The sequence below is a fragment of the Bactrocera oleae genome, chromosome 4, assembly GCF_042242935.1.
Source record: "Bactrocera oleae isolate idBacOlea1 chromosome 4, idBacOlea1, whole genome shotgun sequence".
Lineage (NCBI taxonomy): Eukaryota > Metazoa > Arthropoda > Insecta > Diptera > Tephritidae > Bactrocera > Bactrocera oleae.
In genome coordinates, this window is record NC_091538.1 from 61,876,950 (window position 1) to 61,904,293 (window position 27,344).

General features: G+C 31.7%; 4 protein-coding genes across 7 annotated transcripts in view; 3 read left to right on the plus strand and 1 right to left on the minus strand.

Annotated features, from left to right (window-relative positions):
- The first annotated feature begins 3,655 nt into the window (after window positions 1-3,655).
- LOC106619369 (uncharacterized) lies at window positions 3,656-4,425 on the plus strand. The gene is made up of 2 exons (XM_014237426.3): window positions 3,656-3,831; window positions 3,937-4,425. Exons 1-2 carry the CDS (start codon window positions 3,817-3,819, stop codon window positions 4,327-4,329), a joined length of 408 nt encoding a protein of 135 aa, XP_014092901.3. The 5' UTR covers window positions 3,656-3,816; the 3' UTR covers window positions 4,330-4,425.
- A 1,706-nt stretch (window positions 4,426-6,131) lies between these two features.
- On the plus strand, window positions 6,132-8,777 carry key (NF-kappa-B essential modulator kenny). 4 transcript variants are annotated; one of them, XM_014237436.3, is made up of 8 exons: window positions 6,132-6,237; window positions 6,538-7,031; window positions 7,182-7,269; window positions 7,333-7,451; window positions 7,518-7,694; window positions 7,761-7,913; window positions 8,024-8,410; window positions 8,464-8,777. In XM_014237436.3, exons 2-8 carry the CDS (start codon window positions 6,555-6,557, stop codon window positions 8,611-8,613), a joined length of 1,551 nt encoding a protein of 516 aa, XP_014092911.2. In that variant the 5' UTR covers window positions 6,132-6,237; window positions 6,538-6,554; the 3' UTR covers window positions 8,614-8,777. The 4 variants fall into 4 exon arrangements, with proteins under 4 accessions (XP_014092911.2, XP_036228392.2, XP_069963786.1 ...); XM_036372499.2 differs by having other exon boundaries at window positions 8,479-8,777; XM_070107685.1 differs by having other exon boundaries at window positions 6,161-6,237; window positions 6,547-7,031.
- A 40-nt stretch (window positions 8,778-8,817) lies between these two features.
- Window positions 8,818-11,397, minus strand: LOC106619375 (uncharacterized). Its single transcript, XM_014237435.3, has 6 exons — window positions 11,149-11,397; window positions 10,322-11,060; window positions 10,101-10,264; window positions 9,932-10,041; window positions 9,143-9,602; window positions 8,818-9,082 (listed from the first exon to the last, which is right to left on the minus strand). Exons 1-6 carry the CDS (start codon window positions 11,168-11,170, stop codon window positions 8,994-8,996), a joined length of 1,584 nt encoding a protein of 527 aa, XP_014092910.3. The 5' UTR covers window positions 11,171-11,397; the 3' UTR covers window positions 8,818-8,993.
- A 1,444-nt stretch (window positions 11,398-12,841) lies between these two features.
- Window positions 12,842-27,344, plus strand: part of LOC106619372 (kelch-like protein 17) — a 54,327-nt gene continuing 39,824 nt past the window's right edge. The window contains exon 1 of the mRNA XM_070107633.1: window positions 12,842-13,262. The gene's annotated coding sequence lies outside the window, so the exon portion shown is untranslated. The remainder of the gene's footprint in view (window positions 13,263-27,344) is intronic.

The window sequence follows — 27,344 nt, forward strand, 5'->3', positions numbered from 1 at the left end:
AAAAATTAATAAATAAACTACATGTTGGTTGAAAAGTTTCTGCGCTCAAAATTAAAAAATACTGTTTTTGGTACGAAATATATATTTTTAATTCAATACAATCTCCTTTAACTTTAATACATTTATTTTAATGAGCCTCCAATAATTTTATGCCATCCCTATTATGACTTTCCGGAAGCTCTACAAAATACCCGCCTGTACCTGGCGTTCGTTCGACGAAAAACGATTTCCACGAAGGAATTGTTTCAGGTTTCTGAAGAGTAAGTAGTCGCTGAGAGCCGAATATGGTGAATACGGTGGATGCTCAAGCAATTCGTACTTTAATTCGTTGAATTTTGTCATTGTTAAGACACCTTTGTGAGCAGGTGAATTTTCTTGATGAAAAATGGTTTTTGCAAACCTGGCCTTTTCTGACGAATATTTTCATCCGGCTGATTTAAAAGGCTGCATTAAATATTACTCAGAGCTTTTTTTTAACCTTTCTGCGGATAATCAATCGAAAAAATTGATTTTGCATTCCAAAAAACTGATGCCTTCACCTGCTTTGGAGCTGAACAACCAGCTTCAGTCCACTATAAGCGTTCTTCTTTCAATTTAGGATTATGGTGGTAGATCTAAGTCTCATCCATAGTTATAAATCGATGCAAGAAATCGGTTTTATTCTGCTTAAAACGCCCCAAATTATGCTGAGAAATTTGTTTTCGATCCAGTTTTTGTTAAGTTGTTAACGTGTGCGGCACTAACTTTCCAAACAGCTTTTACATATGTACATAATTCTCCATGTAAAATATAAAGCACTCGTTCGTCTGAGATGCCTATGGCATTAGCAATTTTACGCTTAGTCTAACTTGGATCTTCACTAACAATATTATAAATGAATTATGAATCATTGAGCAATTTCCGGTGTGGTTGCGGTTTTTTACCGTCCTTCGCGTGGGTTGTTTTCAAGCCTAGTACGACCACGTTCAAATTTACCAGCCCAAAATTTAACGGTGCGTTTGGAAGGTGAGGACTCTTTATATACTTCTAACAATTGTTCATAAATTGCCTTTGCTTTTAAACCATTCAAAACAAAGAATCTAATCACTGCGCGATTGCGTCAGTGTTAATTACCGAATGGGTACTCGTTTTTTGATTGCAAAATTATATCCAAACTTTTCAGTTTGAGGCACATACCTAGATATGTATATATGTAAGCAAAAAGCTGAAACAACTTTTTTTCAAATTATTTTTCTTTACATATGTAGATATTACTTTTTTTTCGAACAGTTTACTGAATTTTTTTTGAGTATGATGTACGAGTAAGAATTGAATTCAATGAAGAATTAGTTTTATTCCTATTGCGTTTTCTAAGGCGAATATGACTCCTTTTTCATAACTTAAATGCACTAAATAAACTTAGTGAAAATAGTTTTATGCACTTCAAATATTTTTTCAAAAACCTTTGTTCTTATTTATTTACTTATTTTGTTGAAGTATTTAATTTTTCAAACAGTTGCAATACTTCTCAAAAATATCTCTGAGAGGATTTTTCCATAAACTTTGCCAAAAAGTTTGTAATTAAAAAAAGGAAACGTCGGCGACTCTATAAAGGCTCAGCAGGACGAGTTGCGTCAATTTGAGTATGTACGTCTGTATGTACACAGAGTAGTCCCTCAAAGTTTGAGATATCAATCGGAAATTTTGCATACGTCCTTTTGTCCTCAAGAAGCTGCTACGTCGATATCGGAACACTATAGAATACAGCTGCCATATAAACTAACCGATCAAAATTAAGTTCTTTTAAGGAAAAATTTTTCATTTGCCAATATATCTTCACAAAATTTGGCATAGATTATTGCGCTGCAGTCTTAGAATAAAGTATTTAGATCATGTTTTAAGAAATGCAACTTTGAAGGGTATTATAGCTTCGGTGCAGTCGAAGTTAGCGCCTTTTTTGTTGTTTAAATTTATATTGTTAATTAATCTAATTAAAAATAGTTCGTATAAAAAAAAAACATAAATTTTGAAGTGAGAACTTTCAATAGAAAAGTAGGGTGATTTTCCAATATTAAGTCAATATGAGGAGAAAAAATAACTATTACAAATCAAAAATAAAGTTCAGTATATTTTGGAAATTGAAGGATTCGTTTGCTTCAACTTGGTAAATAAACAACATTTTTGTAAAAGATAAAAATAAGAACCCAAAAACTTGATTATTTGAATTTTTAATAAAAATTTTGGGGTTATGTGAAAAAAGTGTAACACAAATTTATACTATACTATAACTATCATTGCAAATCACAACTTAAACTGTACTAAATTACTCACGCATATTACTTGCATCTATTACTAATAAACGGCATGAATCACTTAGCAATACGTGATATTATGCATATAACCCATATTTATCAAATATCTACAAAAAAAAATGGGTCGCAAGCTGCTTAGTGACGTTTTTGACAGTTGTGTGCTACTTGCACATGCTTATTACATTCACAAAACTCATATGTATACATACAAACATATTTTTATCAAGTGATTGAAAACGAACTCAGTGCGTAAAGGAAACGAGAGAATCACGGAGGCTACACCAGCTCAGTAATGTATGCACGAGTATGCAACACATATGTACAAGTATATCTAGGTACACAAGCTGCAAGCACTTCCACTCACCTTCACGAGCATGTTACGAAGCTGCGCGCTGGGCTTGCTGCTGCTGCACTAAATTTTCGGCAATTTGTTTGTTGCATTTGCCGGCAAAAGAAACTCACTAAAAAACAATTTCCCTTGCAAGATTTAGTCATTTTACACGCGTGTACTTGAATAGAATAATATTATGCACTATTTTATAAAACAATGTTTAACACAAATAGATATTATATTTGCAAAACGCTTAATTGCTGTGTCAACTGTTAATTGCGTCGAAAAGTGCGAAACCTGAAAGCTCAATGCCCGTTAATTGGACTAATTAATTTCGAAGAAAACAAAGAGTTGGTTTGGCCGCAATAATGAATGTGGACGGCGCTGAAAAATAATCTTACGTGCCGGATGTTCAACTTAGGAAGCGGAAGGGGTTTTTTTGTGGGAAATAGATTGCGAATTGATGTAGATATTAATAAATTGTTTTAAAATTATTATGAATAAGTTATAAATCTTAAATAATATTTTATAGTATGTGTATAGTATTAAAAATGTGATTTTGACATAAGAATTTTCGAATAAAATAAGATAAAATATAAATATTTTGAATCAAAAAAATTCTAGTTTGCTTAGGACATAATAAGCTAAGTGTAAACCATATTAAAAAAAAAATTGTAAAAGCTAAAAATACAAAACGAAAAACTTGGCTATAATAATTTATCACAAAAATGTTTAGGTTATGTGAAATTTGTAGATTTTTTTATTATCTAGAACATAGGATTTGTAGTTTTGGCAGAAATCAAAATAAATAATTTCTAATCCTTAAAATTAAACAAAATAAAAAAAATAATTTTATTGAAACTTGACTAAACTACGAAAATAATTTCCAGAAATTAATTTAATATTTGCGACGGCGTAAATTATTGAAAGCAGCTGGAGCTACGCAGTGTGTGGTAAAAAAATATGTATGTATGTACCATACTTAGATATGCAAAATGCACTCGCTTTTGATTTCTATTTCTTTTTTTTTGCGAAAAAGCTTAGAAAATTTCACAAGTTTTCTAACTATAAAAGACTGTGCAACTTTCGTATTTCAACAAAACATTGTTAATTGGCCAGAGTGCAATACGAACGCCTGCAGAGAATATCAACTTTAAAGTCATAAAACAACGATACAGCAGCAAAAACACTAGTATGCAGAATCTTAATGTAAGTTGCTTAGAAAATTTGCTTTTCTCCTTAATTTACAACTAGTATTTAAACATTTAAGCAGACTCTAATTAGGCTTGTTATCGATTACATTATTATTTACAGTGCCAAAACATCTGCTATATGATTTTGTGCGCTCTTATCGGACTTGCACATGCACGCCCTCTTTCCGATGACAACAGCGTTGAGAATCTCCGACCTACCACAACTGCTACTGCAGTAGACCCCGACACGCTCGACACAAAACTACGGGAAATGCAACAACAAAGCTTATTAAAAGACTTGAATGCTTTTCTAGTTCTGCAACCCATTCTCGAAGAGCCAATTCCATATGAGATTAATGAGCGTGCGCGTCGTGCTTTGTCCGAAGCACAACTCAATGAGCCTGTCGATGTGGATTTCGATATGGAACTAGCTGAAGTGAATGTATTCCGTCCACTCTTTCGTTATCGCGCCGAAGTGGCACGTAATGTGGGGCAAACGCGGAGAGTCGGCTAATCTCAAACATTTTTAACGGTTTATTAATAATTAAGTGAAATGACTTTTGTACCTCATTACATTTTAGAGAAATAAAAAATATATTTAATTAAGGAACATGTAACTGTTTTCATGTATTGACCTAGAGATGTTTTATTTAGCAACTGTAAAAGGCAATATTAAAAAATATAAAAAAGTAAGAAATAAAACATGTTAACTTCGGCTATAATACCCTTAAAAGCTGAATTTCTTATAGCAAAAAATGGTATAAAAAGATCTTTATCTTGATTTTATATTCAATATCCGATATTTAATATGTCCGATCTGAACAATTTGTTCGGAGGTTGTACCGTTTACTTGGAAAATAATATGTGCTAAATTTCGTGAAGATATCTCGTCAAATAAAAAAGTTTTCCACAGAGACTTGACTTTGATCGGCCAGTTTGTATGGCAGCTATAAGCTACAGTTATCTTTAACTGTAGTGCTCTCTTGAAATATAATCTGTGCCAAATTTTGTGAAACTACCTTGTCAATTAAAAACGTTTTTCATGCAGGAACTTAATATACCCTGTTCAGAGTATAATTATTAAGTACAAAAATCAGTTTACGTTATCCTTTGTAAATTATAATTAGCGCGGAAACTATTTTCAGTATAAGTCACCTTTAAAATAATAAGTCAAAACCGGTTTTTAGCAGAACATTATAGGAATTGACGAAAGTTCATTGGAAAATGCAATATGCTACCTTGCCGGGTTAATGTTTTTTTTTGTGAATCAAATTGTGTTTCATTTACTCAAAAAATCAAAGTACCGAGTGCGCCACACTTAATATGTATACGCAATTAATTACTAAAACGTTTTTTAAATATTTTAAAAATAATTCAAATTTATATACAATACAAAAACTAAAGCACGGCATTTTTAGCACTTGAGCACTAAAAATATTACTGTTCGAAATTCCGTAAGCAACACTGCAATCAGCTGTATACAAACCGGTTCGCTCGAGTTCGAATTCGGATTAGGAATGGAAACATTTTATAAAGAATCGATTCTTAATTTCGATATCGACTTTATATTTTTCGATCGTAAAAATCAATTGGTCGAGCACAATAATCGGTTATTTCGATTTGAACCGCTTCTATATCAGAAGATCAATAATTTTTATTGTTAATAAGTTTATTTATATAATCGCTATGCCATAAAATTTATTAAGTAGTACTTAAAAGAACCAATTGATTAGAAGCTTCTGATAAACAGCGCTGTAAACAAATGATGATAGAATATAAAAGGAGTATAAATTTTATCATTAAATTGATAAAATTAGTAATATGGAAACGCAAATAAAAAAAACTCAATATAAATATAAATATATTATTTAATTGTTTAGGTGTGGAACTGATAATGTTTCATCGTAACTGTCTTTCGCACTCGTTGTTCTAGTGCCATTATATTATATTTGGTAACAGTTAAATAAATTTTGTGTATTTAATTTAGATGTTTAATCAAATTTGTCGTACTGTTATAATATTTCAGCTGCTTCGCACATTTATTACACCTGAAATTAGATCCATTATTTACATTTTTTAAATATATCCACACGTTGCTAGGCGCCATATTAATACATATATTGAAATAATATTATTATTTAGTTGTAAGTATATTTGCATGATCTTCTATCAGACGGTTTGTTATGATATTATAATCGTACGTAGTACTTGAAACTAGTCATCTAACCATAAAATCGAATGTTAAGAATTGATTCTTAATCGATTTCGAAACGTAGAGATCGACTCCGAAAAATTGATTATTTTAAAAATAAAATCGATTCGCGAGTTGAATCGGCATTTAATTTGCCATCCCTTATTCGGAAAGCGCATCGGCTGCAAGTTATTTATTTTGTAGTGCATTCTTTCCCAGAAAAACTGCAGCGTAAGTAAATAAATCACAATTTTCTTACAGAATTGATCAATTGACAAAAGCAAAATAGATATTTACATTGCAAATATAAATATTTTGTGAAAATTTACAATATTTCATCACTGCGCATTAGTGGGTGAGTGTAAAAACACATACCTATATTTATAGATATGCTTCTATTTCTTTGTGAGGTGATTCATTATTATTACGAAAATCGTAAAATAGAATGTGATAATATTGTGATTATAAGGGGAATCCCTTATTAATATATGGGTCAAAATAATTATGTGTTTGAGCTGCTTTTCATTTAAGGAACTTCAGTGTGGATAATGTCAGATCTCGACTCTTTTGAAGTTTTGAAGGATTGGTCAGAACCAAATTCTCTAATTTCAATGTATGAGAATGCAACAGCACAAGCCGATAAAAAAGATACGACTCCAACACAAGTCAACCAACCAATATTAAATGATGAAAAATTTAACTCCATAACCACAGCAATAGCATCGGCCAGCAAACCTACACAGGCGCCCGATAGCAACTCTGGACAGTTTATTGGACATGGAGTTTGGAAAAGAAGCGTTGACTCGGCAAAAGCAATGGAAGCGTCCGCTCATCAAAGCATAGTTCCGAAAGATACCGGTGATCTTCAGCATGACGATACAAGCGTAAAAGAAAGTGCTAAAACTGGGGCCATACCGAAAACAAGTGCTGTAGAGCAAAAAAGTGAAACTAATACAAAGGAAAGTTTAACAAACTCCATGGCTGTGAGTTATATAATGGGTCAGGTGCCAGCGGATGCACTAAAGGTAATTTATTTCACAGTCATTTTTAGAATGTTTCAAAGTGTAAAACTTGTCTATGAGAACGCAAGTGAGGTGAAGGATATATGAAATTAACAATAATTAATTGGTATACTTTTTATACATAGTAATAATTTGAACATTTGTGTATTCCAGGCCAGTATCCATTCACAATTTCCAAGTGTGTCTTTAGAAGCTTGCGAGGAGCTCACAACAGTTATGAGTGATTATCTCAAAATGAAAGGTATGCAAGACTATGTCACGTAAAATTAAAAAAAAAAATTCTATAACAACAAATATGTTTTAGATCTGCTCATGCAAGTTAACAGCAAAATGAGTTCATGGCTAGAAATGAAAAAGCAAATGCAAACTAACGATATGGAAAACCGTCAGAAGTTGCAACAATGTCAAGAACAAATAGCTGCAGTGAGTACTTGAAGCATTCATTCATATATGTATGTATATGAGTTAATTGCGATTTAATTTTTACAGTTACGTAATGAAAACATAAATTTAAAAAGTGAATTGGAATCAAAAATTGAGCAAATTCAGGCCTATGAAGCTGTACGAAAACTGGAGCACGAGGAACTTGTAAAAAATATATCCGAAAAATCCGCATTAATCGCCAACATGCGCACACAAATTGAAAATTTGGAAACACAACAACTTGTTAGTATAAATCTTCATAAACATTCAGCTTTTAACTTACTGTATACTGTACACTTAATTTTGCAGTCGTCATTTGAGGTCATTTCAAAAATAGGAAAGAACGACGAAAATTCAGAGAAGTCTGAATATGTTACACGACTCGAACATGAACGTGTAATTAAAAATTTTGAACGCAATATGTCACAATTACTGGCAGAGAAGCTGGAAATCAACGATATGGTATGCATTTTAACTAATATATAAAATGTGTAACTAAAATGCATAGTATCCCAAATCTTTTAATTCTCATACATATATCATATACACAATTAAATTTTATTTCACTACAGCAAAAACAATATGTCGATGAAATAAATTGTCTCAAAGTAAATCTAACCGTTTCTGAGGAATTAGTTAATCAACTAAAAACCGATATAGCTTTGTTGAAAGCTAATGACAAAGAGAAAACTGAACTATTTGAGATTTACGCCTCACAACGCGCTGAAATGCGTGAAGAACTCGATGTGCTGCGCCAGCAAGTGGATGTCTACAGTCGTGACTTTCAATTAGAGCGCACTGCACGCGAAGAGATGGCTGGCGAGAAGGTACAACTGATAGACGACTTGCGTGAACTCCAACGCAAAAATCATGAATTAAGCGAACTAGTTAGTAAGTTGGAGGAACGTCAAACTTCTTTAACAAGGCAACAAGTCACTCCACCAAAAACTGCTTCAAGAGTAAGTAGTTGCCAATATTTATGTGCAATTTAGTTTTACAAAAAAAAAATTAGAAATATTATTTACAGGACATCACTACTCTGACACCACCAGCTTCAACTAAACCCCAACACATATGTCCAATATGCTCAATTACCTGTTCGTCTCTAACTACTTTGCAAGAGCATGTCAATCAGTGCATAGACCGCAATGTGCATACATAAATATATCTATTATATATTATTATTTCTGCTTCTGATAAATCGTATCGAAGAAATGTAGATGTAAAAATATCTACAACTATATATTTATATATATATGTGTATTAATTTAAATATAAATTGAAGAAATATATAATTACAATGTTCTTTGAAACTTACCAAAACAATTTTCGTATGTTTGTGTAAATAGAGCGAACTAAATTTCGATTTTGTTTTGATTGAAGTTTGTATTTTATACTTTTCAAAGTGTGGCTAGCACGCGATTTTTGCTTTATAAACAAATATATATTTACATAGCGCAGTTTAATAGTAATTAAGTCCATATGAGCTAGTATCCGATTTTCATACAATAAAAATTGTACATTGTAACGTTATCGTTACGGCTACAATTTACTAAGTATTGGAAACGATTCCAACGCCCATATGCGCTGCATTTCCTTATTGGCTACCAAATTACTAAGCACTTTTATATCTGCAAAAACAATTACATACGAATTAAGGCATAACATCACATTAAATAGAACCTGGTTACCATTTGTACGCGCATACTGCTCCAACCATGTGCGTATCTGGCAAATAGGCACGGCGGTGTTTAAATTAGGGTAGACCACATTTCCAACTTTTATATTTGACACACAGATACCCAGAATACACCCTTGTTCATCAAACATCGGACCACCGCTCTGGCCAGCCTGTACGCAACCATCAGACATAATAGCGCCCGGTGAACATTTAATTATGCGCCCTTGAAATATTGCTGGGTTGAAATCGTATTTTAAATTAAAGTTGACGAAATAAGGAAAGCCAGCATTATAAACTGTCTGACCCAGTGTTGGTTTGGCACCGGATAAACGTACACAGTAGCGCTCGGGAATATTATCCGGTGCAGCTAACAAAGCGACATCAAAGGGTTGATCGTATTGCGGATTACGCCATAGCACTGCCGACTCAAACTCACCGTCCACGCTGCGACAAACTGCCTTCGAATTTAACTTGTGGTTGGAGAAATATTTTCCACAAAATATAATTAATGGCGCAAAGTTTATGACGTAAATGCATGCAAAAAATGTGTGAAATTAGAAATGGCGTTAGTGGTGCAAATAATGTCAAAATTTAAATGGCGTCCGTTCAAGCAAATAAAATAGGCGATCAAACGGAAACTATTTGACAGTTGTTAACATTGTATAAGTAGATTTATACAATGATTGTTAATGAGCGAGTAATTACAAGCGTTTTTAGTGCTAGTGTCTTAATTTCTTATTTAAAAGTTAACATTGTAGTATTTTTATTATAATATATACATATACTTATACATATTTACCTTGAATACAACGTGTGTGCAAGTAAGTATAAACTTTTTGTTCAACACTTTAATAAATGTGCCAGTACCTTGGCTCCCCGCTGCTTCAATTACAACCATAGCACGCTCCCCTGCAAAGTACAACTTTAATAGCACTAAGTTCAAAATACGCATTATTAGATTCAATTACATGGAAAATTTGATGAATCTCTTGGTACTCGCACTGAAGTAATATTTAAACCTAGTTGCTGCATGAAATCGCGCAGCAAATACGCAAAGTTGGCCGCCAAGGTCAAATTGACATTTTCTTGCTGTCGCTGAAAGGAAGTGCACATTATCATACCTATTAAACGCCTGAAAATGCAAAATTTTACATTATTACATTGCCCGTAAATTGAATATAACGCTTACAATTTGTTATTGAAGACTGCCGCACCCTCACAACCCAGCGCCAAAGCATTAGACAGCACAAAGAGACAACCATCGCGGCCCATAACATTTGACACTTTGCCAATGCTGATAGTCTTATAAAAGTTTTCTAGACCGAATGGTGTGCACATCACCAGCACATCGTCCAGTGTGTGTATTGGCTGCAAATAGCGAAGATAGTGTGCAATATGTCGTAGAAAACGTTCGAAATTCTCTTTTACACCGTCACAACGCATACTCAACACAAGAAAACTCGAAAGCAGTACAGCATTATGCGTTTCGGATGAGCTATCCGTACGATCGTTGTTCAGGAAGCGCAATACATGTCGTGAAATCTCCGCTGAATTGAAGAGATATAACAACTTGGCGCAATATCGTGTGAGAATATGTGGTTGTTTTCGTCGTGCATTCGACATGGGTAATTTACGTCTATCGAATGTCACCTGATAGTTCAGCGCACTTAAATGCTTCGCCTCATCGCTACTACCTTCCTGCACATTAATTAACTTGCATTGATGTAATTTATATATGATTTTTGTGCTGGGACAGACATCCTCTCTATCGGTCTGCGTTTGAAAAGGTGCCACTGGACGCACATATGGCTGCAGTATGCATCCTGAAGTTATGATGATCTCATTATTGATAATGATAGCGGATTGCTTTGTCACTGGATGATTGGTGATCTCCAGTAGTGCATGCCTGATCTTTAACAGCATTTTCACTATGTATTTATATTCCAAGCATTAGACATTAAACCGGTTTAGTGAATTCGTCAGGGTATTTCTTATGAACTCTCATTCCTGTTTTACCTGTTCGCTTGTCTCTAACCATCCATTTATGTGCGTATAAATTCCAAGCTAACGCACAAAATATTGTGTTTATAAGCTTTTGCAGCTGTGCAGTGTATTTACCTTTGCCGTCGCAAGGTGTGCAAATATTTACTGTGCCAGTTCAACCAATATCAGCGTGGAAAGTTTTCGAAATACTAATTTGTTGAACTAAATCGCTTAGCTGCGTTATCGTACGGAGTTACTGCAGATTGTCGAGATCAGAGTCCTATTTTTTGTTTATTTCTTTGTTTTGCTATGATTTTCTTTTGTTCATATGTAATGAGGGATTTTTTCTACAACTGAGGAATTTTTGAGATAGTGATTTGGAAAGCAAAAACCGATTACTTTTCGGAAAGTCATCGAATATATTTCTTTGACTAGTTTATTACTTTTGGGAAAAGGAGTATTTTTCACATATAAATTGGAAAATAATCATTAATAAATCATTATATAGAAATACAAGAAAAAACGTTCACTTCGGTTAAACCTGACGCTATAATATAAACAAAAAAGGTTTCATACAGGAACTTGATTTTGATCGTTTAGTTTGTAGGGCAGCTATATGCTATTGTGGTCCGTGCTGAACAATTTGTTGGGAGATTGTAGTGCTGCCTTAGGGATGGCCATAAAATGTGTGACATAAAAAGGTAACATAAAAAAGTTTTCCCTACAAGAACTAGATTTGGATCAGTTAGTTTGTGCAGCAGCTATATGCTATCGGTCTAAATAATTTGTTCGAAGATTGTACCGTTATTTGGATAATAATCCTTTCCAAATTCGAAAAGATATTTTGTCAAAAAAAATACATTTTTCTACAAGAGCTTGATTTTGAGCAGTTTGTATGGCAATAGAGATCCGACCGGATATTGGCGGTTCCGACAAATGAGCAGCTTCTGCAAATTTTCAGATGGATATCTCAAAAACTGAGGACTAATCCGCGTATATACAGACAGACAGACGGACATTGCTAAATCGACTCAGCTCATCACCTTGATCCTTTTTATATAAATTTTATAGGGTCTCCCACATATCCTTCGTGGCAAACTTAAGAGTATAATTTAAGGACTTCTACCCATAGCTAAAAATTGACAGCCACCTCAAGGACCATTCGGACGCCTCTTCTAGGACTGGTCTGAACTGAAAACAAGCTCGGGTAAGTATTTAGTAAAAAGTGTGAAAATCAAATGTTTTACTTCAAATTTTACCATAATATTGGGAAAATTAGAATAAATACCCACATTATTTATCAAATATTTCTTCACTTAGCGAAATTCCATTTCATTAAGCTGCTGTAGTTGACAGTGAAAAATGAAACCCGACTAAATTCTGCAGAAGCTTTGCTTGATTTACCAAAATCGCTTTCAAAAAGCTCAATATTCATTCATAAATGTAGTGCAAGCACACTTCCTACAAAAATTTAACACCCGCTTGTCTTAAGAGGCAATGTATTTGCAACTATTCGAGATGGGGATACCACAAATTTGGCAAAAGAGAGAGTAAGTAACGCTCTCACGCAACCATTTGTGCCGCTCCGAAAGTTGGCCAATTGCTAAGTGGATGTATGAAAGTCGCTAAGAGTACTTCATCTCATTATGTTGGAGTTGTTGCTGCTGGCCGAAGCTCCGGTGTTGTGCTCCAACTCTGCTATCACTAATGGCAAGAGCCCACATAACTGGTTCAGTCATTTACGTGACGGCATTCAAGTCAGTCGTTTTTAAGCTTTCGCGTTGTGCAGTCGAGTTGGACGCAGCGAGCGCTAGCCAGTTGAATGCATTGAGTTGATTGTGCGGTGTAAATGAATAAGCTGCAATTGTAGCTTGTGCCGGAGTCGGAAATTGCAAATTGCAAATTTAAATCGCAATAAAAGTGCAAGCGTATTTGAAATATTTTTATATAAAATTTACAAGTGAAAAATTTTCATAGTGTAAAAAACGAATAAACGGTATGCTGTCTTTGAGCTTGTGAAAAAAGGTGCGCCACACACATAAACGCACGCAAGAGTCGTCTACTCCTTGCAGCGGCTCTACAAGAATATTCTGGTGTCTTCACAAAGCAAAAATTAAACAACAGGCATTTAAATATATCGCAAGCAGGTTAGATTCTATTTTAATTTATTTGCACACTTTTCTAACTATGATATATAAAACAAGGGCACGTAAAAATATTACTTGCGTCTAAAACGTCGATGATAGCATATTTTATCCTTTAGGATATGCGAAAAAGTTGCTTTGAGTTCTGTGCAACCTGCTCCACCACATAGGCGCTCTCTAGCGCGCTCTTCGTAACATTTCCGCTTTTCTATGCGCACTCACTTGCTCTCTTTTGTGCTTCCGGTATGTCGGTTGGGACAGCGCTCGCTACACTATGGTGTAGAACCCCTCCCATATGAACTTTGTGTCGTGTGGGGTACCACATGCGGCCTATTATCACTTTTTCCCGCTCAAAATTTTCATAAGCTACAAACAACAACAAGCAGGTTGACGACCGAAAACGTAAATAAATGCAACAAACGTTGTTGCAATGCTCTCCGCCCCCTCTCTTTCTACTTTTGCTTGTGTTGCGTTTGTATTGTTGTTTTTGGTTTCGTTACTTTTTTACCGTAATATAATAGTGATAGTACGCGAACGCAAGAGCCGGCTCGTGGATAATAAAGACACCGCGCTTGTTGCCCTTTTTTAATGTGGTTGCAGTTCTTTTTGCGTGTGGAGGGTGTCAAGAGTGCGCTACATCATGAAAGTTGCATAATTTTGTTCGTAAGCTGTGTTGAGTGATTTAAATTGAGGTTTTTCGGTGAATAATAATTTATAAAAAAATTAGAAAAAAATGAAGTGTAATAATTTAAAATATAATAGTGATATCAATAAATAAAAATATTTAAAATCCGAAATAAAACATTTTTTATAAAAAATATTGAATTAAAGATAATTAATATCATCTTCAATTCATAAATTGTATTTTAATTTTATATGACATACTCAAAAATAGTAGTTCGATATAAATTCTGTTTCTGTCTTTTATTGTTTTTCAACATCTTTCTCACTCTTAATTAAAAAAAAAACAATTGTGAAACTCATTTTTATGAATATTAAACTCAACTTTTACACTCTAATGTTTTTACAACACATATGTATGTTTAATAATATGTCAAAAATTTAATTATAAAGCTTGAAAGTTTACAATTGGTACTCAAGTTTCTCCAATTTTTTATTTAATATTTTGGTGTAGTGTATTTCAACAGCACTGTAACTGGTTCTTTCAAATATTTTTGTGCAAAGTTTGTAAATTTTAATATACCCCTTTATGCTGTAAAAAATACATTTGTAAAGGGTATTTTGGGGTTAGGTGTAGTCAGAGACATTAAAAACAAAAATTTTATATACTTTTTTTTATTAAAAATTAATTAATTAAATTATTTTGTTTTATAAAATTAAAAACATGGCATCAGTTTTAAGGTTTCGACTTAATTTTCCAAAAGTTAAAAAAAAAAATTAATAATTTTAAAAGTAATAACTCCTTGCATTGAACATCACTAATCCGCGGAGATGCATCTAAAAGCAGTCGTACAAAAAAAATTACATTCATTAATAAATAATATATTGTCTGATCGAAGCTTGTGTTTTTTTAGTTAACAAAATGACAATCTCCAAAAAAATTATTTGCCACATTTTCGGGAAAAAACTAACAGCGAATTGTTTATAAAATATCGGAATTAAAAAAAAAAATCTCTGGAACAGGCACTAGTTTTTCATGTGTTTGAAAGGCTATATAAATTTCATTGAAATCTAGCAAACCGCTTTTACGCTACTGTGGCCACCAGTTCAAAACACATAGTTTTAAGATAAATGCATTTGAAGCTTTACACTCAGTTTACTCATTTACGACTATTGTGTGCTCAGTGCAACTGCCAAAAATATACCGAATGTTGCAAAGCGCCCGAGAACCGTTTGCTAGTTATCAAATAACTCGAAAAGTATTTGTCGGACTTACTTAAAGTTTTCGGAGAATATTTCTAAAATATGGTATTATATTTAAAAAATTCAAAAATATCGATTTTTCTAAAATACGGACTACCCCTAACCTCTTATAGCTGAAGTTAATGTGTTTTTCTCATTTTTTCTTTTATTAAACCTCTTTTGAATTTTTTTTATTATTTTATAAAGTATATTTAATATAAGTCTATTATATATTTACGTATATTACGATCTCATGTTTATGAAGTCAGCAGACATGTTAAAATAAGCTGTTTGAATTGCAAGTTAAACAAAACTCTTTATGTACATACATACATACATTTGTGCGAGTACAATAAATTAATATATATATATATATATATATATGTACGTAGATGCTTGCAAAAAAGCACAAACTCATAACATTACATACATTACACTTTTATTTACCCAACTGTTCTAATGAAAATATATTTATTTCTATTTTTTATTTAATATAATATTTGTCGCGTCTTGGATTTCATTGCCTGTCTGCCGGCTCTAGATATTATACCTATGCATACACATAAGCGCATACATATATACATTTGTGCATAAATATATATGCCTGCAAACGGCCTAGAGTGCGTGTGCATGCTTTGTTGTTGTTATTCTTCATTTTTGTAGCCAACCGCAACTCTAGTTACGTATACGCACTGTAAGCAAAAAATTAAGGTCGAATGCAGCGAGGAAATTTAATGCCGCAGAAAATGTTTACACAATTTTCATTTTACTCACTTCAGTTAAGACTGCATTCGAACTGAGGTTTTTCTATATGCTTAGAACTAATTTTACAAAAGCAGAATGTGACAATTACTGTTACCTATGTATTTATATTTATTTAGCACAAATTTGCTTGTGATTTGGGTGAGTGAACCGTTTTGGAGGCAAATATTTAAAGCCATATGGTTCTAAGCATTTATTATAATAGAAATATATATATATTTTTTTTATATATTCATATATATAAATAAATGTACAAACATATGTAGTTTGTGTACGTATGATTTTTCTGCGAACCTATTTACCTAGCCACTCCGGTAATTAGTTTCATACACAGTTTCAAAAGTAAATAAAGTCAATGTTTGTTACATATATGGGTGACTATGCTTAGGAACATATGTACATATATAAGTATTCACACAAATAGGCATATAGATACATATATATTCTTATCGTCAATTCGACAACCTACAATGCGTATTAAGTACTCTTGCAAATAGTGGAGTTGGAAGTACTTCAATGAACTTTTTTTTCAAATTTTTTACGTAATAGAGTTACGTAATAAGTAATGTTACGTAATAATATAAGTAATACCATTAGAAGAGTAAGCCAACACTGCAGCTTATTCCGATTTGTATTAAATATATTAGTTTTTATTTTATATTTTTTAAAAAATCTGAATATTAAAAAAAAAATATATAATATTATATACAGACTATATTTAATTTGCCACGAAGTCTTTAACACGCAGAAGAAAACGCCGGTTGGAACACCGTCGTATAGTATACGGTATGTCTGTCATAGAAACTATCAAAATCAAGTTCTTGCATAGAAAACTTTTTATTATTATGGTTATTCCAGCTTCAAACGAAGTTAATGTTTATTTTTGTTTTACTAGAATTGAGTCTAAATAGATCGTAATTTTATCAAAGACTTAAAATTGTTTTCCATTAACTCAGCTTTTGAACAATTAATAAGTTTTTTCCAAACACCCGATCAGCTAGTTTTTATGATAAATTATCTCCATAATTGTTTTCTGTTTCGTCATTTTCTTTATAACTGATTCTGTTTAGCGAAAAGTTAGCCCACAAAGTATTAAATATATTATAAATAAAAAATTGCATAATCAAACTAAGAGCGACTGACCCAGTTAGAATTAATAAATTTGAGCTGAAGAAACCTTTATCAGGCTCAATAGGTAGATAGCGCGAATTTAAACGGAATACTTTCACACCTATGACCTATAAGTTTTGACAAAAAAATTTGACCAACATTTTTTTTTAAATTTAATTTTCTTTAATTCCCAAAAATCGCCTTTTTTAAGCTGTCAAACTTTTTTTTTAGAAAAGGCACTTTTATTAAATATTGCTGCATGACAACTCTGTAATGTTTACGTTTATAACAGTTGTTTGTGGCTTGAAGCTGCACTGAATGACCCAAAATTATTCAAGAGTTTTGTTTTTTTTCTTTTTTGAACAAAAAAATTAATAAATATTTCCCTTACCTTCTTAATATCTGCGGCGGACTTACGAGTTCACCAGCAACCAAATAGTAGTGGCACATCAACCCACTCAACTTCGGCAGAAATCTTTAAGAGTATTGAAATAAAAAATAAATTAAAATTAGCTTAAAATGCCTTTTATATATTTTCCAATTCCATGCCATATTTACTGGTTTCCTTTTGTTTTCATTTGCATTCGAGTTCTATGTAAACCAAGAATTCGCCAGACGAGTTTTTATTTGGAGTTTCGGCTTTTTAGACCACTTCAGTCGGTTATTTCATTGCAAGTCAAGTACTGTAATTTTATTTTTGTGGCTGTGTGTTGGTTTTACGTTACAGTTACTCTCTTGTCACAAAACTTACTGCTGAATGCAACAACAAGCTTGTCCAGTAGAATTCAATGCAGAAAAATAGGAAATTAACGCAGTAAAATCGATTTGTCACTCTCTAAAACTCGACGAATTGAAAGCAGCTATTAGTTTATAATATATAGAGACTTTAAATATAATACAAGTATATATATAATTATAATACGAGAATATGTACAATATAATATATAGAGATTTCTCATATTTAAATAATATTGTAACGCTGCAAAACAGTTGTTTTAAATGAGCGTGGCAAAGTGTTTGGTTATAGCTGAAGTTTTCCACTCTCAGGCTTCTATAAAAGTTTCACATAATAGATTAAAAAATACATGTAAATAAAATATGAAAATAAGCATTTAAATGCTAAGTACAAGCGACCAACCGTAACTAAGTGGCATGAATACTGAGCGGTATATAATTTATTATTGAATAAAAAAATGGATTTTCAATGCTTTTCTTCATATATTTACATATTTTTCATTTTGCATAATACGTAAACAAATTTCTCATAATTTGTTGCATACTTTTTGATAAAACAATAGACTTGTTAAGATTACGATGACTGACAATTGAGCGTTAAAATTTGTAAGCTATTACATTCTTGCCATAAAGGTATGCTTGTTAATCTTCTATGGTATAATACTTCAGCGAAATTTTAAATACAAACCGAACTAGGGTGGAACAATTTTTTTTTTTAAGAACAAATTTGTTTTTTTCATCATCTCCGTGCTACTAAACCTTGAATACATTGTATGAAAGCCTAAAAAAGAAAGTTTTAAATACTTTCTAAATTATTGTAAAGTTTTAACAGTGCATTTCTACATACTTAGTTTAAAAATACACAGTAATATTTTAAAATTTTAAGAAGAAGAAAATAAAATATTTTTCGAGCTACACACGAACTTCGACGGCGCTGAAAAAGATGGCTGTACTGGCTTGAAAAAATATATTGGAAGAAATGGTAACTTTTTTAAAAAAACAAAAGTAAAATTTTGTTCAAAATTTTGTTTGTTTTTGACCTGCCAAATTATAGTTTTGATTAGAACAAAAAACTGTTAGATATACAATATAGACAACTATATACAGAACATGTGGAAGAGATAGTGTTCAGATCATTTATAATTGCCATTATTCAAGCAATTTTGAAAAATTGAGTTTAAAAAAAAAAGCGTTTTAAAAAGTACTGATGGACCTGATTCAACTGAGCACTTTAGAAGACTGTAACTCAAAAAATATTTGAGATGTCGATTTGAACTTTTAGTATGATATTTTTAAAGGTATAACCTATTGAAATATTAATTCGTTTTTGTTTTCACACTGGGTGTGCCCTTTAAACTCTTTATAGTTTATTGGAACTTGCGCTCATATATATATACATATAATAACTCGACGAGTTAATGAAAAAATGTGAAAAATGCAAATACTATATTCTACTCTACTATGTACATATGTAATGAAAAAATGTGAAAAATGCAAATACTATATTCTACTCTACTATGTACATATACATATAATATATATATTCTTATTCTTAAATATTTAAAGTTTAAACTCGACGAGTTAATGAAAAAATGTGTAAATATATATGTACATAGTAGAGTAGAATATAGTATTTGCATTTTTCACATTTTTTCATTAACTCGTCGAGTTTAAACTTTAAATATTTAAGAATAAGCACCTTTTATTAATAAAATTTTCCAACTTTAAATACTCTTTGTTTAATATTTGCAATATCTATTATATAAATATTATTATTAAACTCGGTATATGAAGAATTATACGAAAATTTACATTAATAAAGACACTTCAAGAAATTTTTTCTAAGATGTGAATTTGATGTAAAAATAAGAACCACCCTAATACTCACATAAAATATGCTGACTATTATTTAATGTAAACTTTACTAAATATTGGAAAACTTTGAAAATAAATATGCAAAATAATTTAAAATAATAATAAAAAACTTCATAAGCTTAGTACCATCCTAATACATACAATTTTTTTTTTATAAAACTTAGGAACAAGATAAGTAAAAAATATTTTTTGTTAAATTTTTTTTTTTTTGCAAAATGTACAAATTGCACTAACAACCACTATTGTATTTCCCAATAAGGCAAAATTCGCACTCTACGAAATTGTGTATGAGAAGAAACGCATAAAAATGATCAATAAATGCGATGTTAATGAAAAGTTTATTGTTATTTTTTATTATTATTCTTTGTAATCATTTTATAATTGTTTTCTTTCACTTTTTCCGCAACTAAACAATCGCCACAAATTGCGATTGTGCAAATAATTGCAGGTGTACACAACTTTTCCGCGCACTCGCACAACAATGCAAAACGAACTTTCAATAAAGTGTGAAAACAACACTAAAAGCGACAAGAAATTAAATTTATAACAATAAAAGCGACAAGAAATTAAATTTATTGACACAAGTCATAATAAACCTGCTTAAATCAGCGGCACTTGTCATCAAAAGCCAATGAATCGCGTTTATTTCCGCCAAAGTGGCAAAATATCTTTAAATGCAAGTGTCAATTTGTATATGTGTATGCGAAATTTGGCAAAAATTGCATTAAATCTTTGATAACTTTTTTGAATTCAAGCAAAAAAATTCTGCTCCGCACACTTCGCCTTTACAGCCTTGATCGTGACGAATACGCTGAAATGACGCCCGGCGCATGCGCAACCCAAATGCATTGACTAATGCTACTATTCATCATTGTTCTGCGCTTTTAATAGCTGTTGCGCACTGGCCAAGGTCATTTGGTATTGGCTAATTATTCGCTTGATCGCAGCGCAATTATTTTGCACAGGAAATACTCGCTTAGTTACGGTCGCAAGTAGTTTTGCAGCAACTTGAGTATAATTTATATATGGTATACAAGTGTGATTCAGTGCACGAGCCACTGCGCGCATTCGTTCTTGGCTCTAATGTCCGATAGCAGTGAATGGCAATTAACTTTTTTGCTTCATTGGTGATTTTTGTATTTATTTCTTTTTCAACACTTTCAATCCTCGTGAGTGCGACAAGCGCATTTTGTGATTGCTGATAGCTTTTTGACTGTCATGTTTATACCTATATACAGATTATATATATTTGGGTCTTACAACTGCTTTGAGGTGTATAAAATGACTAAATTTTATTATATAATTAGGATGCAATTAAAGTTGGCTTATTAAAATATAAATTAAATATAAAATATTTTTTCCGGATTTGTATGCTTCCAATTGATTTTAGTCGCAAAATTCCACTTTTCTTTACTTATAAACTTCTCAGCTGTCGGGCATTTTGTTCGTGAGATATAGCAAATCAAAATCATAGCCATGATTTAGCGTTTTTGGAAGATTTAGGGTCTCTGAATAAGAAGACAGTGCGGTTTTACCAAGATTGTGTGTTACAAATAGATGTAAGAGATGGTAAATAAAATTCATGAATTGGACTACGAATTTCTTTCGGATGCACCGGAAGTTCCGGATTTGTTTCCCAGAGAATGATTGGTGTGCTTAATCGTTTCTTGAAGTAAAGACAAATCGCACTACAAAAGTCGTATCGAAAAGTGAGAAGAGCGCTCTAATCACGGTATCGCCCTTGTTGGATAGTTTAAAATAATATATATGTATATATATAAGGAAGTGGGAGTGTATATAACTGATACAGATAACAGAGATATTCCCAATCAGAGTTGTCACCTGTTTAAAAATTTTAATTAAAAAATTAATTGAAAGAAACATTACATTATTAAACCAAAGAATTTTAAAGAGACTTATAGTTGAAAATATTTCAGAAAAGCGTTGTCAGTTGTTCCTTTTTTTAAATTAAATTGGTATAATAAGCAAAAAATATTTTTTGGATACAAAAGTAAGCAGATTTAAAAAGATTTCTGTCGCAAATATTCAAGAGGTCAACACTGTCTAATTTATAACAAAATATTATTCGGATCTTAAGTCGGTATTCTAGTCTAGAGACATGAATTTAAGGTAATTCTTAAAGTGTCGTAAAAAAAAGCCATCAATATTTTTACGGTTATCGATTTTTTTATCAGTTATTTATCAAGAGTTACAAGAGTACAGAAAAAAATTAAATAAAAAAGTTGAAAATTAAAAAAACTGGGCACCTCTCAAAAAATTGGCACATGAGCATATCCATGATTCCAGCCCTCCTAGTCACATAAAATGAAAAAATAAAAGATTATCAACCTGCAATGATGTCGCAACTGTATGAACTAGCGATAAGTAAAAAAAAATTTTTTTTGACACAATGGCGACTGTTTGAAAAAAAAACGATTTTTTTTACTATTTTTTCTTACTTGCTCGTATTTTTTAAAAATAAAAAATTTTAATTTGAGGATGAGGCTAGTTCATACTCGAGAGAGGTCTATACAGAAGATTATCTGAAAATCAAGTAAATCGGTCCAGTAGAACTCGAGAAATCGTGGGTATCGTATTGAAAAAGTTTAAGTAGGGTATCAACATTTATATATAACATAACATATATTGTTCATTCGTTTTATTAACTTTTTAATAATTCCACGAACATTGCGCACAGTTTTGCGAATCATCCACATGATCACGAATTTATGCAAATTACGAATATCATCAATGATTCATGCAATCAGTAAAACAACTAACGTGCTCTGTTATCACAGTTATCTTAAAAAATCGGAAATATGTAAATATACTCGTATATGAATACGAACGTATGGTTGAAAGTGTTGTGTGCAATTCTCAGTAGGCTGTAAATTTGTTTTATAATTCACACGTCGCACAAATTTGGCAATTTTCATATTCACGGCCGCAGTCGAAATATTGTATATACAGTGATCGGCATTTCAAAGCACAATTTAGTCTGAATAGTCAATATGTATGAATTCTCCCTATGTACTAACTTTTCCTACTTTATTTACAGAATAACTATTGGTAGTAGAAATGATGTTCAATTTATTGGTATGATAAAAAGGTACATCTCTAATGGCGCTCGAAAATTAAAAAATGAAATTATTGATAAATAAGTTCTGCTTAATTTAAGCGAATATGCACCAGTTTTACGTTTCATCTTACGATTTCTGGTTAGCCCAGATAACCGGTCTTGCTGTTATTCTGAGTTTTCTTCGTTGAATTTTATAGGAAGTATAATATAATATATGAGTTTTGACAATACCGCTCCCAAGCCTAAGTTTGTTAGGTACATGAGGGCTAGGTCCACATTTTTAACATTTTACTACAATATTTGGCGTCGTGAAACTATATAATCTGATTTCAATAATTTTTGGATAAAAATTGACACATATTAGCTTAGCTAATTTTTAGCAAGTTCAAGGAACTCTCAGGTCAAACTTCTTTAATACCTTTAGCAAAGTCAACCACCCACCTTGAGGACAATGACCCTTCTGTTTAACTTTACCGAAATCAAGAACACACCCTGAGGTAAATGACCTTTGGTAAAGTTATTGACCCTTTTGTTAATATTTAGCGAGGTTGACAACCCACCCTGAGGTCAATGGGGTTAGTTTTTAGAAGACTAAATACTGTCAAATACTGAGACTGAAAACTCAACCAAAGGCATGGTATGAAAACATATAAGGTTGTAATTTGTTTAAAAATAGAAACCAGAACCATTACTGAAGGGGTGTTAAGAGATTTGAGAATGTTTATGGCTAAATTATTTTTTCAGCAACGTTTCCACATGTGTAAAATTTTTAACTTAATAGAAGTATTATTATTTAATTTTATTTTTAATTCGAAACTTATCGAACTATTTTTAATATTATAATTTATGTAACTTTTTTTAATAATAATAAATTTATGAAAATAATATACATGCGCTTAAAATGACTGCTCTATGGTCTGGACATGAAAGCATAAGCATTTCCTATAAGGTTTCAGTTGAGAAATTCCAATTTATGCGGTACACTCCCCCAATATTGAGTGATGTGATGGTATTCATTCAGAAATATGTTTGTATGTACATAGATATAATATTCAGCTCGTGCGTGTTGCGTTAAAATATATTAAAAATTATTTTGTGTTCATGCATACCTAAATATTGAGTGCATACTCTGCAAATCCAACAGTACTTTGTAGACTAGCATATTTTCGTGTGTTTCACATGTTCATTAAAATAAAAATTATTTCATGGTTTTTTGGCTCTCTTTATTGTTTCTTTTATTTCCTTTTAAGTTCTTTGTTTCTCAACCGCATGTCAATTATGACACACACACATTTTTTGAATATACCCAACAAGCCACAAATCAACAATTGTCAGGCAGCATTGTAAAAATGTTTAATAAATATTTTATTTCATTTAGTATATTAATATATATTTATATAAAATTTTAGTGAATTATTATAAAGGGAATTTATTGAAATTCTTAAACAAATTAAAAGTATTATTTTAAAATTTTTATTTTGACATTTTTTGATAGTTAGCAATTATAATTCACCAAATTTATATGTTTTTAAAATAAATGTAGAAACTTTCTAAAAAAATGTCTTCTAATACATTCTTTTTGGTACTTGAATTGTATTGTTTGATGGAAGTGATTAATTTTCCTTTTATAAAAGTGGCAGCACTAAAAATATTTTTTGTGCAATGCGCTTGGAAAAAATGTAGCATGTTTATTTTTGAAAACTGTGGCAACTTCATTAAAAATTGTAGAATAGTAGGAATACTCAGATATATAATTTCGATTAAAGTATGAAATTTTATCAAAATCGGTTTATTGATTCAAAGCCTTTAAGAAGCATATAAGCATAAGTATATGTACAAGCATAAGTATAGTACATATGCATATGTAGGTATGTCCCACTTCTCTCGCCATCATTGAGTTCTAGTTTCTTATCGAAAAATGTATACTTAATCTTATTTAACCAGGTATATTGCTCTTTAAATTAAGGCAAAAAAATTATCAATTTAGATACAATTTCGTTAAATGTCTGATAGTATCTTCAAACATATGCTCCATGCTGTTTATTTTTAAGGTTTTGAGAGATGTCTACGTGTAAAAACTAGAACTAGTAAAGTAGAGTATTTTTTTTAGACTGCAGACAAAGTCAAGTTTTTTATCAAAGTATTATTTTTTTCTGGCCACTTTCACGAAGCTTATGTAGATTGAGTATGCATACATATATACATATGCATTACCTCAGCTTCAGCTCATCGAACTCCGAGCTAAATGTTTATTGGACATTAACAAATATTTATCCATATGTATTACTAAATATGTATGTATGTATGTAAGTATGTTCTGTAAGTATCGGCATGCTCCGGCCGGCAGACTTTGCATTCGTTATTACTTTTATTTTGTTGCGAACACAGAACTTTGCGTTATTATTAGCTCGTTAACGAGATATTTGCTTATAAAACCACGTGCTTACCGCTATCTCAGGTACAAATGTACATATGCACATACATATTTTGCTATGCTGATATGCTAATAAGCGAATATACATGAATTCCTAGACTGAATTTCGTAGTCAAAATCCGGTTTTATCAAAAAAGTTACGAAACAATGCTGCCTTTTTATTATAGCATAAATTTGCAATAGTTTGGAACTTTTTTTCGCTTTGCTTAAAAATTCTTCGAATTTTATGGCAGTTTTTGGAGATTTTGAAAACTTGTTTATTTGATATAATTAAAAATTTATTTATTATAAAATTCATTACAACTTTTTTATTAACTTTTATTTACTTAATTTTTTGTGTTATGTACTTTTTTTACAATTTTGAGTTTTTACCTCATCGCCAAGAATTTTAATGTGGAAAACAATTACGAAAAAGTCTATGTAAAATATTTACCGAGAATAGTGATTCATCATTCTTATTGAGAAAATCTGTAACCGCAAATTCTTCTTTAATAGAAGCAATGCAGATTTGTCATAAAATATAATATAATATATGCGTATACATATATGTTTATAGTATCTACAAAATATATTTATCGCAAAAGTAAATACTTAAATATAATTTGGAACAGATTTCGGCCATCCAAAATAGTGTACTATGAATTATACTACATACATATGCTACTTTACAAGCATAAATATTCGATATAATTGCATTAGATCGAAAATATTATATTGTTCCTTTTATATAAGTTTAATATTATATTGTTCCTTTTATATAAATATTTTCAAATAGAGTTGCCAGCTTTTAGTACAAAATTTTACTTATAGTCAGTAAGAAAAAGCAAAATGGCTAAATCGACTAAGCTCCTCATGCTAATCATTTATGTATGTATGTATGTGTTGTATATACTTTATAGCGTATCCGACGTTTTATTCAGTGCGTTAGAAAGTTTGTGACCAACTTAATATACGCTATTCAGGGTATAATTAACTTCCAAACGAACTATCATTAATTTAAATAAAAAATATTGCTTTCGTTATCTACAAAGACATTTATCTTAAATATTTTTACTACATTCTACCACTTCAGTATTAACTTAATATGCTGTAACAATACACTAACAGTACAAAACCGTTATTATAGCACATTGAACGAAACCATTTAAGTTCTAAGCCTTGTTTAAGTCTTCCGATCGTAATGTATACACATTCACACCCACACTCTCGCTTCTATTCTTGACTTCTAAGTATCAAATATGATTAAACATTTAAAAGTAATTACACCGAGGCGTCTGAACCACCAGAAAGGGTGGACATTGAGCCTAAAGTATACAAATTACAAAAGCAGGCGCTTAATTGCCTTTATCGTGTGCAACCAACCTTAACAAAAACTACACCTCAGCGTGTGTATGCGTAAATGCGAGTGCTCGGCCAACCCTTTACCGAAGAGCGACAGGTGAAAATATATTGTACAAAACGACGAGTACACTATTCTACTCGCCGGTTGAGGGTGAATCGCTTCGGAGTGAGTAACTGTATAAATGAATATTTGAAGGTGAAGGCAAATGAAAACTAATGAAACATGTCGCAGTGCCACGCACATCAAATAATTTTCAAGGCGACGACGGCATATTTCGGCAGTCGCACCAAACCACCGAAACCACAAGCGCTAGTAAGCAAGGGAATAACGAGGAAAGCAGTCGTCGAATGCGTTTTTGAAGGCAAAACAAATAAAATTACTTGTCATGAAGCTCAAAAAATATTGTCGCACAAATGATATGCGACGGAAATGAAAGAAAGCAAAGCGAATGGGCGGAAACAGGATGTGGTTTCGGGTAGCGTTGCCTGCGAGGTCGTGTCAGGTGGGTGTTAGCCTGAAGCTAGAAGCTAGTTATTTGCTTGACAGTGCCTGGTAACATAATTCACAGTTATTTTCAGACGAAATTAGTTTAAGTGCTTTTCACATTGTGCGAGTTAACAGTACATATGTATATATGTATTTAGCTATGTACAGAGCGTTAAGAAAAAAAATTGAAAGGGGGTGGGTGTTGAAAGTTATGTATACAGTGTACCAAAATGAGCTTCTAAGGCTGACTTAATTGTCACAATGTAATTGCACATTTATATGCACTTATTTATTTGTTAATTTTTGTTACTTCTATGTAGTGTAATTATCCTCATGTAGTTTGCTTCGAATTGTCACGAAAAAGTGTTGAAAAACATGGAGTTCTGTTGTTGTTTACTG

What these genes read in the sequence shown, in the direction of transcription:
- LOC106619375 (XM_014237435.3), bottom strand. Translation starts at nt 11,170, where the DNA reads ATGGTTAGAGACAAGCGAACAG. An exon ending in GGTTAGAGACAAGCGAACAG is followed by an intron (nt 11,061 to 11,148) that starts GTAAAACAGGAA and finishes ATAAATACATAG; the next exon opens with TGAAAATGCTGTTAAAGATC. An exon ending in GCAGTATGCGCGTACAAATG is followed by an intron (nt 9,083 to 9,142) that starts GTAACCAGGTTC and finishes TTGTTTTTGCAG; the next exon opens with ATATAAAAGTGCTTAGTAAT.
- key (XM_014237436.3), top strand. Translation starts at nt 6,555, where the DNA reads ATGTCAGATCTCGACTCTTTTGAAGTTTTGAAGGATTGGTCAGAACCA. An exon ending in TGCCAGCGGATGCACTAAAG is followed by an intron (nt 7,032 to 7,181) that starts GTAATTTATTTC and finishes TGTGTATTCCAG; the next exon opens with GCCAGTATCCATTCACAATT. An exon ending in TGATTATCTCAAAATGAAAG is followed by an intron (nt 7,270 to 7,332) that starts GTATGCAAGACT and finishes AATATGTTTTAG; the next exon opens with ATCTGCTCATGCAAGTTAAC.